This window comes from Hypomesus nipponensis, chromosome 23 (genome assembly GCF_054491055.1).
Source record: "Hypomesus nipponensis isolate SF chromosome 23, ASM5449105v1, whole genome shotgun sequence".
Taxonomy (NCBI): domain Eukaryota; kingdom Metazoa; phylum Chordata; class Actinopteri; order Osmeriformes; family Osmeridae; genus Hypomesus; species Hypomesus nipponensis.
This window is the reverse complement of record NC_140383.1, coordinates 24742663-24762500: the sequence shown is the minus strand read 5'-3', so window position 1 is coordinate 24762500 and position 19838 is coordinate 24742663. Positions and strand designations below refer to the sequence as shown.

General features: G+C 52.6%; 1 protein-coding gene across 3 annotated transcripts in view; it reads left to right on the top strand.

The window, feature by feature from the left end:
- Positions 1–19838, top strand: part of tanc1b (tetratricopeptide repeat, ankyrin repeat and coiled-coil containing 1b) — a 119504-nt gene that overhangs the window by 68424 nt on the left and 31242 nt on the right. For all 3 annotated transcript variants that reach the window (XM_084688470.1, XM_084688471.1, XM_084688472.1), the window contains 4 exons: positions 859–1197; positions 14457–14579; positions 16455–16736; positions 16960–17111. In XM_084688470.1, coding sequence (XP_084544596.1) covers positions 859–1197; positions 14457–14579; positions 16455–16736; positions 16960–17111 — 896 coding nt within the window. The remainder of the gene's footprint in view (positions 1–858; positions 1198–14456; positions 14580–16454; positions 16737–16959; positions 17112–19838) is intronic.

Genomic DNA, 19838 nt, shown 5'->3' with positions numbered 1-19838 from the left:
GGGGAGAGGGAGAGGGAGAGGGAGAGAAGCAAGGCTAGCTTAAGGAGGTCATACAAACAGCTCTGACCTGTCATGTTGAATCGTACATAAGGAACTCAAGCCAAGCCAACAAAGTGAAGCTTGGAGAATATTTATGGACCAAAACCTTGCGGGACAGTTGACCCAGAGCTCGGAAGTGCATGAATAAGGCTTCTTGTTTCAAGTGAGCGATGAGGGTTGTCCAGCTACAGTTTGTGTCCAGTAGAACGTACGTGATGTGTTAATCTAGGGAGCGATGACGTAACTACAGGTGTGTTATGGAGTCCAGAGGATCCCAGTGGTTCCTGGTGAAGCAGAGCATGCTTGCCAGTCCAGTGGCTGTGAGGTTAGTCTGCCTGCATGGCCTCCTGACAACATCACTGGGATTAGCTTTCATGTAAGGAAAACACCTGTCTAAACTCTACTAATAGAAGTAAGCTGTTCAGCACCCGGCCACCATTTTCTATTAGACAGAGAAGGAGAGGGGAGGGAGGGAGGGGCGGAGGAAGGGAGGGAGAGAGAGGAGGAGGGAGAGAGAGGAGGAGGGAGAGAGAGGAGGAGGGAGAGAGAGGAGGAGGGAGAGAGAGGAGGAGGGAGAGTTTGTGCTGTGGTCTAGTTGTAATCCTGTGAAGATAGATGGAGTGGTGCTCCGTGCAGGAGTATGTTGATAAGGTCAATGAAGAGGAGTGGGAGGGCTAAAGAGCCAGCCAGCGTCCATTAGACCAGCTCCTCTCTCTGGGTGCAAGGAAGGGAACAGTCTTCATCATCGTGGTAATGACTGTCTCTCTACCCCTCTCTCTACCCCTCTCTCTACCCCTCCCTCCCTCTCTCTCTCCACAGCCACCATCACCAGCTCCTCAGAGAATGACGACCGTAGTGGCTCCAGCCTGGAGTGGAGTAAGGAGGGCAGTGTGAGGGGCGGGGGCCAGCATGCCCCAACCCCCAGCGTGCGGCCAGAGACCTGCTCCCCTGTGGCGGAGGAGGAGCCTGGCAGCAGCGAGGCCCCCTCCAGGAGAGAGCCACCCAGCACAGGGGCCTCTGCGGCCCCCAGACCCCCAGCGCCACCGCCCCCCAGACCCCCAGCACCTCCGCCCCCCAGCCACCCAGCACAAGGCCCTGTTCCGTACCCTTCCCACACCACCTCCTCGCTCTTGATGCCTCGGCCCAACTCAGTGGCAGGTAGGTCCTTCTGCTGTCGCTGCTGTGGAGGAGCGGAGGGAATGTCGGGATCTCCAGCGCTGGTCTGGGGAAACGGAGGGTGGATGGAGGGTGGAGGGTGGAGGGGGTGGAGGGAGTGGGTGTGAGGTGGTGGAGGGAGTGGGTGTGAGGTGGTGGAGGGGGTGGAGGGAGTGGGTGTGAGGTGGTGGAGGGAGTGGGTGTGAGGTGATGGAGGGGGTGGAGGGAGTGGGTGTGAGGTGGTGGAGGGAGTGGGTGTGAGGTGGTGGAGGGGGTGGAGGGAGTGGGTGTGAGGTGGTGGAGGGAGTGGGTGTGAGGTGGTGGAGGGGGTGGAGGGGGTGTGTGTGAGGAGGTGGGTGGGTGTGTGTTTTGGCCAGGCAGCTGCTGTGTGTTGTGACTCGGCCGTGTGGTGTCAGAGGAGAGGACAGGCAGCTGCCCGGCTGATCTGTTCCACATTCCTCCAGGAACAAGGCTGTTCTGGCTTCACAGGCCCCGCTGGAGAGCCGCTGGAGAGCCACACCTCTCATCTTCCTTACTTTCTTACTCTTATACTTTTCTCTCTTTCTTTTCTCCCTTTCAACTTTGTGCTCAAGCAAGACTCTTGACATCTTTCTCCTGAGGCAGTTTCTCCCTGTATCTCTCCCTCTATCTATCTATCTATCTATCTATCTATCTATCTATCTCTCTCTCCCTCCCTCCCTCCCTCCCTCCCTCCCTCCCTCCCTCCCTCCCTCCCTCCCTCCCTCCCTCCCTCCCTCCCTCCCTCCCTCCCTCCCTCCCTCCCTCCCTCCCTCCCTCCCTCCCTCTCTCTCCCTCCCCCTCCCCCTCTCTCTCCCCCTCTCTCTCCCCCTCTCTCTCCCCCTCTCTCTCCCCCTCTCTCTCCCCCTCTCTCTCTCTCTCTCTCTCTCTCTCTCTCTCTCTCTCTCCCTCTCTCTCTCCCTCCCTCCCTCCCTCTCTCTCTCTCTCTCTCTCTCTCTCTCTCTCTCTCTCTCTCTCTCTCTCTCTCTCTCTCTCTATCTCCCTCCCTCCCCCTCTCTCTCTCTCTATCTCCCTCCCTCCCCTCTCTCTCTCTCTCTCTCTCTCTCTCTCCCTCTCTCTCTCTCCCTCTCCTGACCTTGGCCTTGTTTTGAAGTCCCCACAGTCCTGAGCACTCCTTCCTCTTAAACCACCCCCCCTGGGGTACAGGATGTGTGCTTTTAGCAGACTCCTGCTGCGGCCTCCTTCTCCTCTCCTGGTGTCCTGCAGGATGAGAGAGAGACTGGCAGGGTCTCCTCTCCTGGTGTCCTGCAGGATGAGAGAGAGACTGGCAGGGTCTCCTCTCCTGGTGTCCTGCAGGATGAGTGAGAGAGAGACTGGCAGGGTCTCCTCCCCTGGTGTCCTACACTGAGAAAACAATTAAAATGCCTTGACCGTGACTTGTCACGGCATGGTCATCCTAAGCCATTCAGAAGATGCATTTCAACATGCATTTTGCCTTCATCAGGAAGTCAAACTATCTTTCAGTGCGTTGCCGATGTGTTCTGAAGGTGAGGCCCTCGGTGCTGTGCGTGCTGCTGGCCTGCCTGTGTAGTGGAACAGTTGATGAGGCCCATGCAGGAAGACTTGGACCCGAGAGTATTGGATAGCTATTAGTTTGTTGTTCAAACCTGCATACACCATGGAATTCACACACTGTTCAATCACCAGTGCACGAAACATTCATCTTTACAGCCAGCTGATGAATCTGGACAGCCCTGCTGTTGGAAAAGTGCACAAAATGCATTACGCTGACGCTTCACATGGACACCAAGCAGTAAAACCTTCCAGTCGCACAAACAGCCCGTAGCTCATCCACTGTACCTCGTCCATCCCTGCTGTTCCTGCGGACGAAGGCTCGCTCACGCTGCATGGATGACCGCCAGCGTGTAAAGCTAACAGCCCTAAAAGTGTCTGGGTCATGTTTTACTTGTGGAGTTTACCAAGGTGATGTCATGACTGTGACGTGTGGGCCCTCTGGGAGACACAAGAGTCACACCTGTGAGCCTACAGGACACTGTGATCCCAGCCCTGTTCATGTCACTACAGGACACTGTGATCCCAGCCCTGTTCATGTCACTACAGGACACTGTGATCCCAGCCCTGTTCATGTCACTACAGGACACTGTGATCCCAGCCCTGTTCATGTCACTACAGGACACTGTGATCCCAGCCCTGTTCATGTCACTACAGGACACTGTGATCCCAGCCCTGTTCATGTCACTACAGGACACTGTGATCCCAGCCCTGTTCATGTCACTACAGGACACTGTGATCCCAGCCCTGTTCATGTCACTACAGGACACTGTGATCCCAGCCCTGTTCATGTCACTACAGGACACTGTGATCCCAGCCCTGTTCATGTCACTACAGGACACTGTGATCCCAGCCCTGTTCATGTCACTACAGGACACTGTGATCCCAGCCCTGTTCATGTCACTACAGGACACTGTGATCCCAGCCCTGTTCATGTCACTACAGGACACTGTGATCCCAGCCCTGTTCATGTCACTACAGGACACTGTGATCCCAGCCCTGTTCATGTCACTACAGGACACTGTGATCCCAGCCCTGTTCATGTCACTACAGGACACTGTGATCCCAGCCCTGTTCATGTCACTACAGGACACTGTGATCCCAGCCCTGGGACACTGTGACTGGAACACTGGGACTGGAACACTGCGACTGGAACACTGCGTCTGGAACACTGCGACTGGAACACTGCGACTGGATCACTGCGACTGGAACACTGCGACTGGCACACTGCGACTGGAACACTGCGACTGGAACACTGCGACTGGAACACTGTGACTGGAACACTGGGACTGGAACACTGCGACTGGAACACTGCGACTGGAACACTGCGACTGGAACACTGCGACTGGATCACTGCGACTGGAACACTGCGACTGGCACACTGCGACTGGAACACTGCGACTGGAACACTGCGACTGGATCACTGTGACTGGAAAACTGGCTGGCACATTGCCACTCCTCTGTGCAACGCAAGCGGGCATCTCGGCTTCTCGTTCTTCTAGAAAAACTCTGACAGCACTGAGAGTGGCTGCTACGACAGCACTGAGAGCGGTTGCTACGACAGCACTGAGAGCGGTTGCTACGACAGCACTGAGAGCGGTTGCTACAGGGAAATGGAAGAGACTTAATTACCAATGACCAAAGAGAGCGGACGCCATCTGATCAGAACATTGCGATGATGTCATGCTGTCACTCGGCTTCCTGCCCTAAGCTGACAGCTGCCTCCCCCACCCACCCACCCAGCCCTCCATCCCCCCTAGCCTCCCTTCCAGCCTCCCCTCCCTCCATCCCCCCTGGCCTCCCCCCCAGCCTCCCCTCCTTCCATCCCCCCTAGCCTCCCTCCCAGCCTCCCCTCCCTCCATCCCCCCTAGCCTCCCCCCCAGCCTCCCCTCCCTCCATCCCCCCTAGCCTCCCCCCCAGCCTCCCCTCCCTCCATTCCCCCTAGCCTCCCCCCCAGCCTCCGCTCCGCCCCCCAGCCCCCCCCAGCTTCCGCTCTGCCCCCCAGCCCCTCCGCCCAGCCTGCGCTCCGCCCCCCAGCCCCCCCCCCCCCCCACAGTTTCCGCTCTGCCCCCCAACCCCTCCCCCCAGCCTCCGCTCCGCCCCCTAGCCCCTCCCCCCAGCCTCCGCTCCACCCCCCAGCCCCTCCCCCCAGCCTGCGCTCCTCCTCCCAGCTTCTCCAGGCAGGGTGGAGGGGAGCATACCACATCCTGGATCATCATCATCATAGAGACAGTGGCTTGTTTGTTTAATGCCAGTACAGAACATGACATCTCTGAGCCCAGTACAGAACATGACATCTCTGAGCCCAGTACAGGACATTACATCTCTGAGCCCAGTACAGGACATGACATCACTGAGCCCAGTACAGGACATGACATCACTGAGCCCAGTACAGAACATGACATCTCTGAGCCCAGTACAGAACATGACATCTCTGAGCCCAGTACAGGACATGACATCTCTGAGCCCAGTACAGGACATGACATCTCTGAGCCCAGTACAGGACATGACATCTCTGAGCCCAGTACAGGACATGACATCACTGAGCCCAGTACAGAACATGACATCACTGAGCCCAGTACAGAACATGACATCTCTGAGCCCAGTACAGGACATGACATCACTGAGCCCAGTACAGGACATGATATCACTGAGCCCAGTACAGGACATGACATCACTGAGCCCAGTACAGGACATGACATCTCTGAGCCCAGTACAGGACATTACATCACTGAGCCCAGTACAGGACATGACATCTCTGAGCCCAGTACAGGACATTACATCACTGAGCCCAGTACAGAACATGACATCTTTGAGCCCAGTACAGAACATGACATCTCTGAGCCCAGTACAGGACATGACATCACTGATACCAGTACAGAAAATGACATCACTGAGCCCAGTACAGGACATGACATCTCTGAGCCCAGTACAGGACATTACATCACTGAGCCCAGTACAGGACATGACATCTCTGAGCCCAGTACAGGACATTACATCACTGAGACCAGTACAGAAAATGACATCTCTGAGCCCAGTACAGAACATGACATCACTGAGCCCAGTACAGAACATGACATCACTGAGCCCAGTACAGGACATTTTTCTTCAGATTCTCAGAGGGTAGAAATCCTGTTTGCTGCTCAGCTTTCCCCTGAACTAAACCCCGGCTGTCCTCACTGTTTAAGAAGCTGCTTCTTCAGTGTTGGTGGCCCACACTGAGATAGATGGGAGACATTGTTTTGGATGGACGGACAAAAAAGCAAGCAAGAGGGCAGACAGACAGACAGACAGACAGACAGACAGACAGACATGGTGTATTCTAGTCAAACGGCTCTCTCTCAATACAAACACCCTTCACAGGTGTCTCCGACTTTAAACAGGACTATGTGGATACGGCCCCGGTAATGGATACCAAATATGTAAATGTTATTACTGCATGTAAAGTGGGATCTGCAGAGAGGTGAATACCAAATGAGAGAGGGAGGGAGACAAGGAGGAGAGGAGCACTGCAGTTAGAAAACACTCCATACCATTGCAGTGTACACACTGGGAACAGGTACACAGTATCCCACACCACAGTACACACTAGGACAGGGGTACACAATATCCCACACCACAGTGTACACACTAGGACAGGGGTACACAATATCCCACACCACAGTACACACTAGGACAGGGGTACACAATATCCCACACCACAGTGTACACACTAGGACAGGGGTACACTGTAGCCCACACCACAGTGTACACACTAGGACAGGGGTACACAATATCCCACACCACAGTGTACACACTAGGACAGGGGTACACAATATCCCACATCACAGTGTACACACTAGGACAGGGGTACACAATATCCCACACCACAGTACACACTAGGACAGGGGTACACAATATCCCACACCACAGTGTACACACTAGGACAGGGGTACACTGTAGCCCACACCACAGTACACACTAGGACAGGGGTACACAATATCCCACACCACAGTGTACACACTAGGACAGGGGTACACAATATCCCACACCACAGTGTACACACTAGGACAGGGGTACACAGTAGCCCACACCACAGTACACACTAGGACAGGGGTACACAGTAGCCCATGTCTTGAATACCAAAAACTGTTTGGATTCTGCCGACAGCACAATTTTACACATTTGGTGTGTTGAGGTAGATATTGGTGTGGATTTAAGAATTATTTTGACAAAAGGTCTGGCTTTGTTACAGAACATAGTTTGTTACGCTGATCTGTTGATCCAAGCTGAACTGTCTGTGAAGAGGCTTAGGGAGTCAAAGGTCATGTTAAAACTGACCCCAGGAATGCTGTGGTTTTGAAACCCTGTTTGAGAGGTTTGTGGTCTGTTCTTCAGGGTTATTGACTGTTCAGAGACCCTTAAAGAAAACGCCAAGGTTACCCTAACTTGTCTTAGACGGCACTGGAATAACTCTGAGGTAAGGCCCCTCTGAGAATAGGTTGGATCTACATCCAAACCCTAGTGCTCTGACATGATCAAGGTTGGTAGTCTCAGCATGTTATACCCTGGGGGAGCAGCCTCAAAGTTAGGTTGTCTCCTTCACCAGAGCCTCTGGAAACATCTCAGAGGTCAAGGTGACCGGAGCGCCCAGCTGTTGTCACTGCCTGAGGTCTCTACCTAGTCCAGATGAGAGCTCTGACGCTGGTCACATGATGCCATGCCTCATTTCAGATCACAGATGTTTTACCTCTGTCGTGGCACTGAGGAGAAGCAGCACCACTATGACATGTTCTCCAGGTTCATGTATTTGGTCTTCTTGGACTCAGCGCATCCATTGGAGGATTGTGTTGTAAATGTCCCATGTTCCGAGGCTGGTGTCTGAGGCCTCTGTGTTATTGACGGTCCTTTCAGACGCCACTGGCCTTCTCCGCTTATTGACATGCTCCGTTTGCAGTCTGAAAGACAGCGATTGACAGCAGTAGATCCTTTCATGTGACAGGTCTTGAAAAGGTCACACTGACAGAGGCCTTGCTGGTGGTTCACATTGTTGAAGGTTACAGTTGGGGTGAGATAAAGACCCTTTGCACATGGATCGATCCACGCTGATTCTGAAGATCCAATTAGCATTCAGCTGAGCAGCATTCATCGATGGATCAGAATGGACCGACAGCCAGTCCTGGAGCTTCGAGACGGCTGCCTGTCCACACAGATATCTACTGGAGCAGGACTGGCAGCTTACACTTCGCTGTCGCTTAGCTAGTTCCATACATCCAATCCATACTTTTGAGATAGAAGTTTGTGTCTGTGTTCCACACAATTGGAAAGGGTAAGATCCTTTTTTTTTGCTGAGTATGTGTGCACGTATGTGTGATCTGTTTGCCTGTTTCCACACCAGACCAGTGTCTGAGCCACTGGAATTCCATTTTACGCTCTCTCAATCCCTGCTTGGTGTGGACATGGTGGGTGAGAGAGGGATTTGAGCTGCTGTGTGTTGGGTGAACGCACTGGCTCATGGGGCAGATGGGGTACCAGGGGGGCAGGGAGAGGGGGTGTGTGTGTTTGTGTGTGTGTGTGTGTGGCAGACTGGCAGGGCTCAGGTTACAGTTACTAAGCCTACATGTGGAGATGTACACCCTGGAGATTACATGTGGGTTGCAGTGTTGGGTTAAGCAAGGCCTAGTAGTAGTAGAGAGGTTGGATGTCCACTGTACAGGGGTAGATGTAGGATGCAGGGGACTACATGGCAGGAGGGAGACAGGCTGCAGGGCTATGAGATGTAGGATGCAAGTAGGGATGTAAAGTGCATGTTGAACATGGGGATATGTAGGATTTATGGATATAGAGATGTTACTGCAGGGTTAGACAAGGGGAGATATAGGCTGCAGGACTCAAGGTTACACCAGGTATTGGCAGGTTGGTGTGCATTGCATTGATGGAGAGAGATAAATAGACTGGTAGAGAGAGAGAGGTAGACTGGTAGAGAGAGGTAGAGAGAGGTAGACTGTGAGGCGAGAGAGCAGTAGACTGGTAGAGAGAGAAAGGGGAAGAGAGAGGTAGACTGGGAGGTGAGAGAGAGAGAGGTAGAGTGGGAGTTGAGAGAGAGAGGTAGAGAGAGGTAGACTTGGAGGTGAGAGAGAGAGAGGTAGACTGGGAGTTGAGAGAGAGAGAGGTAGACTGGAAGTTGAGAGAGAGAGGTAGAGAGAAGTAGACTGGGAGGAGAGAGAGAGAGAGGTAGACTGGGAGTTGAGAGAGAGAGAGGTAGACTGGAAGTTGAGAGAGAGAGGTAGAGAGAAGTAGACTGGGAGGAGAGAGAGAGAGAGAGAGAGAGAGAGAGAGAGAGAGAGAGAGAGAGAGAGGGAGGGAGGGAGGGAGGGAGGGAGGGAGGGAGGGAGGGAGGGAGGGAGGGAGGGAGGGAGGGAGGGAGGGAGGGAGAGAGAGAGAGAGAGAGAGAGAGAGAGAGAGAGAGAGAGAGAGAGAGAGAGAGAGAGAGAGAGAGAGAGAGAGAGAGAGAGAGAGAGAGAGAGAGAGAGAGAGAGAGAGAGAGAGAGAGAGAGAGAGACCTAGGGTGGATGTGAAAGAGCAGGAGAGAGGGGGATAAAGGGGTTGGCACCCTAGGGAAAATTTGGGTTTTGAGAGAGAGACAGGGAGGTGTGGAGTTCAGGCTTGAGGAGCAGGACACGCTCCAGTCAGAACACAGGAGGAGAGCACCCCTCCACACACACACACACACACACACACCCCTCCACACACATACACACACACACACACCCCTCCACACACACACACCGCTCCACACACACACACACACACACACCTGGCCTCCTCCCGCTCCGACACATGAGACACAGAACAGAGGTATTGAGAGGGCAGTGCGCTCCAGAAAGAAGCCCTGTTTTCATCAGAATGCATCCTGACACGTCTGTGGAGCTTCAAAGCTGCTCCAAAGCAGACATCAAGGGATCATATTCACACACTAGACACTCTCTCATCTGGAGAACTGGAGAGAGAGAGCGAGCGAGAGAGAGAGAGAGAGAGAGAGAGAGAGAGAGAGAGAGAGAGAGAGAGAGAGAGAGAGAGAGAGAGAGAGAGAGAGAGAGAGAGAGAGAGAGAGAGAGAGAGAGACCTAGGGTGGATGTGAAAGAGCAGGAGAGAGGGGGATAAAGGGGTTGGCACCCTAGGGAAAATTTGGGTTTTGAAGGAAAATATGAAAAACACACAAGACAGATGACTGAAGTGTTTTTTCCCTCTGTAGCTGTGGAGAGGTTGTGTTAGGTAACTGTCAGCGTCATCACCATCCCAAATGGTATCAGCCATGCATATGTACCTCACCAACACAACTACTGACTCACCCCTCCTGGAAGGATGTTAGGGGATACACCTTCTGCACCTCACCAAGACAACTACTGACTCACCCCTCCTGGAAGGATGTTAGGGGATACACCTTCTGCACCTCACCAAGACAACTACTGACTCACCCCTCCTGGAAGGGGATACACATTGTCGGGTACAGAACATAGTAGTGCCAGTGATATCTTCTGGAATTCCATATTTCCTATGATGTCTGCAGTTAGAGAAGTGAAATTGAAATAGAGAAGTAGAGGACAGAGAGAATGAGAGATGTCATGATATCAGTGTAGGACTGTTTTGCTGTAGAGCTGAAGGTGGTGTTTTGCTGTAGAGCTAGAATGCAGAAAAGACTTTCAACTTGACTCTCCTGTCTCCCTCTATCTTCCAATTTCCCTCCCGTCTTACATCTCTCAACCCTCTCTCCATGTCTTTCTTACTTTGCCTCTGATCACTACCTGCTTCTTTCTTTTCTCTCTCTCTCTCTCTCTCTCTCTCTCTCTCTCTCTCTCTCTCTCTCTCTCTCTCTCTCTCTCTCTCTCTCTGTCTCTGTCTCTGTCTCTGTCTCTGTATCTCTCTATCAATCGCTCTCGTATATCACTCTCTTGTATATCTCTCTTGCCTCTTTCCTCTCTCTCACCTCTCTCTCCTCTCTCTCTGTCTATAATCAGACACATTAGAGAGATCTGCGTTTTTTCCCTCTTTCTCTCTTCTTCTCTCTCTTCCTCCTCCCTTCCAGCGCCCCAAATCCATTCTGTATTCCGCCTTTTGTTTTTGTATTTTCTGTGTGTGGCTCATTCAGTCCTTCGCTCGCTTGCCAAGACCCTGTGTGGCTGTGCAGGCAGGGGCGGGAGTGCTGGCGCGGTGGCGCGGTGTTGTGGATGCAGCGTCTCTGAGCGAGAGCGGAGCTGGCGGCTGCTAGCGGCAGAGCTTTCTCACCAGTTGAATGCTGCCAGTGTGCCTGCCTGGATGGGAGCTCTGGTGCAGAACAATCTCTCGGGGTGCCCTGGTGAGCTCCTTCACAGGGACTATTCTCTGGAGCTCTGCCTGTCTGCCTGCCTGCCTGCCTGCCTGCCTGCCTGTCTCCCTGCCTGCCTGCCTTTCCTGTCTGCCTGCCTGTCTCCTTGCCTGCCTGCCTTTCCTGTCTGCCTGTCTGCCTGCCTGTCTCCCTGCCTGCCTGCCTCTCCTGCCTGCCTACCTGCCTGCCTGCCTGCCTGCCTGCCTGCCTGCCTGCCTGCCTGCCTGCCTGCCTGCCTGCCTGCCTGTCTGTCTGTCTGTCTGTCTGTCTGTCTGCCTGCCTGTTGGGGAACCAGAGGTGTCCACCGGTTGTCTAGCCCTGCGTTGCAGTTACTCTGCTGTCTGTCTGTGAGTAGCTGACCAGCCTAGCTGGAGTGTACCGTGTGCTACAGATGTGGGGTGCGGGGGCCAGTGTTAAGAGGCCATCTGTTAAACAGAGCAAAGACATTTAAACAGTGTGGCCAGTGCATGGTGTAATCAGCTGCATGCCGAATTAAAGTTCAGCTGTGTCCGACGTGGTTCGTGTTTATTCCAAACTCGGAGCCATTCTGGTGTTCGACGTGTGTGAAATTGGAAGTGTCTATGAGTTCCTTTTTTTCATTTTTTCAAGGGAAGTAAAAAGTTCTGTTGATGCAGAGAGAGAGAAAGAGAGAGGGTGAGTATGGGAGAGAGAGAGAAAACGGGGAGAGAGAGACGGAGAGAGAAGGGGGGAGAGAGGTTGAGAGAGGGTGAGGGAGAGAGAGGGTGAGAGAGAGAGAGAGAGAGAGAGAGAGAGAGAGAGAGCCCTTCAAGTCTAGGCAGATGAAGAGAGAAGAGCTTTGATTCTGCTCTTCTTCTGAGAGGGCTGGTCTCCATGGTGATGGTCTTTTGTTGCAGGCTGTGTTCCTCCAGACCTTGTTGCTTGTCTCTGCGTCTCCACGGTCATTGTTGTCCACTTAGCCTGGCAGCTCTGAGGTGACGTGCACAGCTCACCGTGTCCCTGTGCGGGGTCGTCACGGCAATCGCAGACTTCTGCCTCCTCTCTCTGAGCAGGTGTAGTTTGGCTGCAGCAGTAACTCATTGCGCTGTAATGTTGCAATTCAGGACCGGGATCGTTTTGTTGGATGTTGTACATGTCGGTTGCCATAGCTACAACCTCCAGCTGGAACGGTGACTGAGATGTACTGGCTGTGTCTGGGATGTTCCCAGGTTGTTATTGTGTTTATGATGTTCATAGTGTGTATAGGATGCCCCCAGGTTGACAGTGTGTGTAGCGTGTATAGGATGCTCCCAGGTTGACAGTGTGTGTAGCGTGTATAGGATGCCCCCAGGTTGACAGTGTGTGTAGCGTGTATAGGATGCTCCCAGGTTGACAGTGTGTGTAGCGTGTATAGGATGCTCCCAGGTTGACAGTGTGTGTAGCGTGTATAGGATGCCCCCAGGTTGACAGTGTGTGTAGCGTGTATAGGATGCTCCCAGGTTGACAGTGTGTGTAGCGTGTATAGGATGCTCCCAGGTTGACAGTGTGTGTAGCGTGTATAGGATGCCCCCAGGTTGACAGTGTGTGTAGCGTGTATAGGATGCTCCCAGGTTGACAGTGTGTGTAATGCAGTCCGTTTCCCCTCAGCTGTCAGATCACATTACAGACTTTCGGTGGAAGGTTTTTAGGTGGAAGGTTTGTCTGCTGTCTTGCTGCTTGTAAAGTACCTGGACACATCACCTCCTCCACCACATCACCTCCTCCACCACATCACCTCCTCCACCACATCACCTCCTCCACCACATCACCTCCTCCACCACATCACCTCCTCCTGGGAACAGGAGAGGACAGTGATGTGTCCTCCTAGCCCTCCACCTCCTCCTCTTCCTCCTCCTCCACCTCCTCCTCCACCACCTCCTCCTCCTCTCCACCTCTTCCTCCTCCTCCACTTCCTCCTCCACCTCCTTCTCCACATCCGCCCCCTCCTCCTCCTCCACCTCCTCCTCCACCACCTCCTCCTCCTCTCCACCTCTTCCTCCTCCTCCTCCACCACCTCCTCCTCCTCTCCACCTCTTCCTCCTCCACCACCTCCTCCTCCTCTCCACCTCTTCCTCCTCCTCCTCCACCACCTCCTCCTCCTCTCCACCTCTTCCTCCTCCTCCTCCACCACCTCCTCCTCCTCTCCACCTCTTCCTCCTCCTCCTCCACCACCTCCTCCTCTCCACCTCTTCCTCCTCCTCCTCCACCACCTCCTCCTCCTCTCCACCTCTTCCTCCTCCTCCTCCACCACCTCCTCCTCCTCTCCACCTCTTCCTCCTCCTCCTCCACCACCTCTTCCTCCTCTCCACCTCTTCCTCCTCCTCCTCCACCACCTCTTCCTCCTCTCCACCTCTTCCTCCTCCTCCTCTCCACCTCCTCCTCCTCTCCACCTCTTCCTCCTCCTCCTCTCCACCTCCTCCTCCTCTCCACCTCTTCCTCCTCCTCCTCTCCACCTCCTCCTCCTCTCCACCTCTTCCTCCTCCTCCTCTCCACCTCCTCCTCCTCTCCACCTCTTCCTCCTCCTCCTCTCCACCTCCTCCTCCTCTCCACCTCTTCCTCCTCCTCCTCCACCACCTCCTCCTCCTCTCCACCTCTTCCTCCTCCTCCTCCACCACCTCCTCCTCCTCTCCACCTCTTCCTCCTCCTCCTCCACCACCTCCTCCTCCTCTCCACCTCTTCCTCCTCCTCCTCCACCACCTCTTCCTCCTCTCCACCTCTTCCTCCTCCTCCACCACCTCTTCCTCCTCTCCACCTCTTCCTCCTCCTCCTCTCCACCTCCTCCTCCTCTCCACCTCTTCCTCCTCCTCCTCTCCACCTCCTCCTCCTCTCCACCTCTTCCTCCTCCTCCTCTCCACCTCCTCCTCCTCTCCACCTCTTCCTCCTCCTCCTCTCCACCTCCTCCTCCTCTCCACCTCTTCCTCCTCCTCCTCTCCACCTCCTCCTCCTCTCCACCTCTTCCTCCTCTCCACCTCTTCCTCCTCTCCACCTCTTCCTCCTCCTCCTCTCCACCTCCTCCTCCTCTCCACCTCTTCCTCCTCTCCACCTCTTCCTCCTCTCCACCTCTTCCTCCTCCTCATCCCCCTCCACCTCCTCTTCTGCTGGACGTGCTGACTCAGAAATGTCACGGTGAATTTTGGTCTTTCAGTTATTTTGCTCTCACCTCTTTTCTATCACTAAAAGAAGAATATGTCAACAAGCAAGACGGGGTGCTAAAGTGGGATTTACTTTCTCAGCAAAATGTGTCCTTATTGGTTTCAGTGAGAGGGGAGTGAGTCAGGGTCCACCTTATCATTGGTCACTGCAGACAGAGTAGCAAGATAGTCACACATGCCTGAAGGTAAACATGTTCCCTGTTCTCTCTCTGCCACAGCCACCAGCTCCACCAAGCTGGAGGATCTGGGCTATCTGGATGAGCAGCGGAACACTCCCCTGCGAACGTCCATCCGCCTGCCCTGGCACAACACTGGAGGGCGCCCTCCTCAGGACTCCAAAGGTACTGTACCACACACACACACACTGTACCACTCAAACACACAATGTACCACACACACACACACACACACATACACACAGAAGGTTAATACAAAGTTGCAAAACAGTATTGAGTCGTAGCTTAAAAAGCGGAGCTCTTTGTTACAATTGTAACTAAACCATCAAAGCGCGTTGGTTTGATGTGTTATAGTTCTTTCTGGGGAATATTGGTTTTGGTACGCAGACATACGCAGACATACGCAGACATACGCAGTGATAAAATGAAGCAATAAGCCCCAAGAGGCCGTGGTTTGCGCTGATTTTAGAACAGGTAAGGGGAGTTGTTAAAAAAAAAATGTTTTGGTTATGTGTCGTGTTGGTCTTCAATTTCAATCTTTATGGTCTTAAAATGTCTAAAAAAGGTCTTAAATTTGACTTGAAATCTGCAAGAACCCTGATATCCTGAAAAAGAGGTCATGCTAATTGGTAGATACACAAGACACCATGACACAGTATATGAACCGATTAGTCAATAGCTTGATTCCCCACTTGATTGTTCTCCATCAAACTCCACCTTGTATTTACCTTACTAACAGCAACACAAAAAAGGATACTTAGATTCACTAGCCTATTTAATCTTCCCTGTACAGTATGTTTCACAGAATCAAAGGCTGAAAGGAATCCCGTAGTGTTAATATTTTATACGCAGATGAATAATGTAGTGCAACATCATTAAATACTTGCAAACTATTTAACCCTCTTTTCAGAACCTTTCCTAGGTTCCCTGCAGCTGTCAACATGGAGTTGTTAGAATTATGTAAATAGTTAAGCTCCCATATCCCCCCAGACTGATCTAAACTCTGGAGTTGCCAACAGTTGAACAGTGTTTTTTGCTCTGCATGACTTCCAGCCTGCAAATGGAAGCGTACAGCACAGTGATCCAACAGGACATGAATCAGAGAACATGTTGAAACCTGGTGCTGGTGGTGGTGCTGGTGGTGCTGGTCTGTCTGACTGGAGCAGGAGAGCTGTGGAGGAAAGGCCTGCTGTAGATAATCTACTGTGGAGGAAAGGCCTGCTGTAGATAATCTACTGTGGAGGAAAGGCCTGCTGTAGATAATCTACTGTGGAGGAAAGGCCTGCTGTAGATAATCTGCTGTGGAGGAAAGGCCTGCTGTAGATAATCTGCTGTGGAGGAAAGGCCTGCTGTAGATAATCTACTGTGGAGGAAAGGCCTGCTGTAGATAATCTGCTGTGGAGGAAAGGCCTGCTGTAGATAATCTGCTGTGGAGGAAAGGCACTTCCTACTGCCACTCTCTCACAGACAGAGAGAGAGGAGAGAAAGAGACAAGGTTAGATAGTGAGAAAGAGATGAGTAGAAGAGAGATGAACAGTGATAGAGAGAGACACAGAGATAGAAACTGGCTTGCAAAAGGTTACCTGAACATGAAGGGTTTTACCTAAGGTGAACTGCCTGGTCATACAGAATTCAAATGAGGCTTCCCTTCAACCCTCTCAGCTCCTTCAGAAGTGAGATATTATGAGACAGGTGACGGAGGCTTCTGCTATCTTAATCTTGTAGACCAATCTTCTGGATCTGAGGCCCTGGCTGGATTGGTTTCTGATTGATCTCTGCATGCGTTTGATCTGCCAAGGGCGTCAGTATTGCAATGCAGAGAAATGTGAATGTTCTATATTCATTGCATCAGTCAGCGTGAGCTCCCAGGGACAAACAGAGGTGTGGTTTACGAGGTAAACAGAACAGTGATGTGTGTGCCCAGCCCAGGCTGCAGCTCCGCAGCCTCCATCCACCCCCCCATACACTCATTGGAAGTGTCCACATGTTAGATATCCACATGATTCTGAATAGATGATGAATGTCTCCTTCCTCCTGCAGCTCGTCTGACTCCCTACAAGCCTGCTGACATCATGCTGAAGCCTCTGCTCTTCGAGGTCCCGAGCATCACCACCGACTCCGTGTTTGTGGGCCGTGATTGGCTCTTCCAGCAGCTGGAGAACGTCCTGAAGGCCGACGAATCGGGCGAGAAGCGTGGCGCTGTCGTCGTGGGCAACGTGGGCTTCGGTAAAACGGCGGTGATCTCCCGTCTGGTGGCCCTCAGCTGTCATGGTGGCCGGATGCGTCAGATCGCCTCCAACAGTCCCTGCTCCTCACCTAAGAGTAAGACAACACCCTCTAACCACAGGGTTAGCAGTTAGCTTTATTTAAATGTTGGTAGAAAAGGGGATGTCCCCCGTGTAACTAGCTGATGTACCTAACCCTAACCCCAGATGCACCTAACCCTAACCCCAGATGCACCCAACCCTAACCCCAGATGCACCCCACCCTAACCCCAGATGCACCTAACCCTAACCCCAGTCACCCTCCTCCCTGCTCCCTACAGGTGGGGACTCCCACAGCGCCCCGCCCCTGAGCCAACCCCCCCAGCCCACGCCGCCCCCCAGTGCCACCAACACCCTGAGGAGCAGCAGCTGTCCCAGCACCCCGGAGATCCAGAGACGCAAGGAGGAGGCCGTCAAACGCCTCGCCGCTAAGGTACCCTCCCAGAGCCCCTATTCACACCGGACGCTGCTGCATGGCTGCGGCACGGTGATTTTGAAGTGACCGGGGGCATGTTCCACAAAGCGAGTTAAAGCCACGCATGTCGGTTACTTTCCCGTTTATGTATTACAATTGGAAACAAATTTAAAGGAAAAAAATACAGATCTACCAAATACAGATTAAAACTGAAGTTATGAGCCTGGTTTGAAGAAGTAAGATGTACAAAGTACAGATATTAGTGGGAGTGAAAGTGAAAAGTTGATATATAAATAAATAGTGAAGTGAAGTAAACTACTGATACCAGAAAAATTAACTTAAATACAGTAACAAAGTATTTCTTCCCATCTCTGCTCTTGACTGAGCGCAAAGCCTTGATGAAGCTGTCCTTGATCCCCAGTGGTGTTCTCACTGTGAACACATACCCACCTTGCATGGAAACACGTCATTATTGTGATAGTTGCCTGGCGACGGTGTCAGCCAGGTGGACAGGTCAGAGATAACAGAGGCTGTGTGTCTGTGTGTGCGGTGTCTGTGTGTGGGGGGTGTGTGTGTGGGGTGTCTGTGTGTGGGGTGTGTGTGGGGTGTGTGCGGTGTCTGTGTGTGCGGTGTGTGGGGGGTGTGTGTGTGGGGTGTCTGTGTGTGGGGTATGTGTGTGTGGGGTGTGTGTGTGTGTGGGGTGTTTGTGTGTGTGTGTGTGTGTGTCTGTGTGTGCGGTGTCTGTGTGTGTGTGTCTGTGTCCTGTATGCAGCAGGGGGAAGGGGCAGTGATGAGGAGATATGCAGGGCTGTACATGTTCTCTAATGAAGTCCTGCAGCGACACTGCCCACGTCGCTTTTCTCTCTCTATCTCTCTTTCCTTCTCTTCAACCAATCCTTGATTGTACATGCTCTGATTGGTGTGTTCATCCTGCCAATCACAGAGCCGGGTGATGTGTCTGAGGCAGAGAGGACATAGACATACGTCTATGAGAGAGGAGGGGTCTGTGTTGCCAAGGGACCATGTTATTCAATTGGTCATAATAGCCCCGGGTAGAAACATCCTGACTGAATCAGCACATTGTGGCTTGCAGTTGAAGCTCAGCTTTAACTGCAGTGGTTCATTGATTCACTGGTTCAGTGGTTCAGAACATCCTGTCTTCTTCATGTCTCCATGACATCTCTCTTTTTCCAAATGCAGAAAACCATGTTGTTGTTCAATAAGTATCTTTCCAGAATTTTCCAGTAAGTATGCAATTATGGCAACAATATGAACTGTAATTTTATTACCAACACCTGTTAATGCTTATTACTCCAACATCCAGGATGTGTGTTGAAATTGCCTGCTGGGTTTTCTATAGCGTATCCCAACCGGGTTTCACATGGCCATCTGACACTCCCTGTAGAGACTCTCTTGGTTGTTTATTTCCGTATTCTTGTGCTCCTGTTCCATCTGACAGACAAAATAATCATTTCTAAAGGTGTGCCGCCTAATCCCTTGGTGCTTTCTACTACACCCTAGCCCAGCACAGTTTACCCCAGCCTAGTTTACCCCAGCCTAGTTTACCCCAGCCTAGTTTACCCCAGCCTAGTTTACCCCAGCCTAGTTTACCCCAGCCTAGTTTACCCCAGCCTAGTTTACCCCAGCCTAGTTTACCCCAGCCTAGTTTACCCCAGCCTAGTTTACCCCAGCATTTTAGTCCAGATCCAGCCCAGCCCGTAGTGTATTTACCGCAGCTGTGCTGCAGTGTCTCCTAGAAAGCCACCACATGAGCATGGTTCATTGGTGAGCTAGTGGTCTGTCAGGGCTGCTTGTGCATCCAGGCCCCATCTGTGGCACGTTACTGTGCTCTCTGCCTCACTGCAGCGCCTGCCATGCTCTGCTGTCAGCTGAGGAGCTGATTGGCCCTGACAAAGCCTTTTCTTATTGGCAGGCTGCACTTTTCTCCTTCGTTCTGATTTGTCCATCTGTTTGCCTCTGCAGTATTGTTTGGCAGTACACTACAGGACAGTGCTTTAGAAGACCCCAACAGCTTGATTTCTCTCTGTCTTTTCTCTCACCATCTCTGTCTCCCCCTCTCTCTTTCTATCACTGTTTTACACATCAGTTATGTGGTGTGATAACTGTGCAGTGATGAGTCTGGGCTGTAGAGCTGTCCTTTGGCAGCACTCCTTGTCTGTTCCTCATGCTCAGTGAGGAAGTGAGTCAGTGTTCCCCTCTCCTCAGTGAGGAATTGAGTCAGTGTTCCCTCTCCTCAGTGAGGAAGTGAGTCAGTGTTCCCCTCTCCTCAGTGAAGAAGTGAGTCAGTGTTCCCCTCTCCTCAGTGAGGAAGTGAGTCAGTGTTCCCCTCTCCTCAGTGAGGAAGTGAGTCAGTGTTCCCCTCTCCTCAGTGAGGAAGTGAGTCAGTGTTCCCCTCTCCTCAGTGAGGAAGTGAGTCAGTGTTCCCCTCTCCTCAGTGAGGAAGTGAGTCAGTGTTCCCCTCTCCTCAGTGAGGAAGTGAGTCAGTGTTCCCCTCTCCTCAGTGAGGAAGTGAGTCAGTGTTCCCCTCTCCTCAGTGAGGAAGTGAGTCAGTGTTCCTCTCTCCTCAGTGAGGAAGTGAGTCAGTGTTCCCCTCTCCTCAGTGAGGAAGTGAGTCAGTGTTCCTCTCTCCTCAGTGAGGAAGTGAGTCAGTGTTCCCCTCTCCTCAGTGAGGAAGTGAGTCAGTGTTCCCCTCTCCTCAGTGAGGAAGTGAGTCAGTGTTCCCCT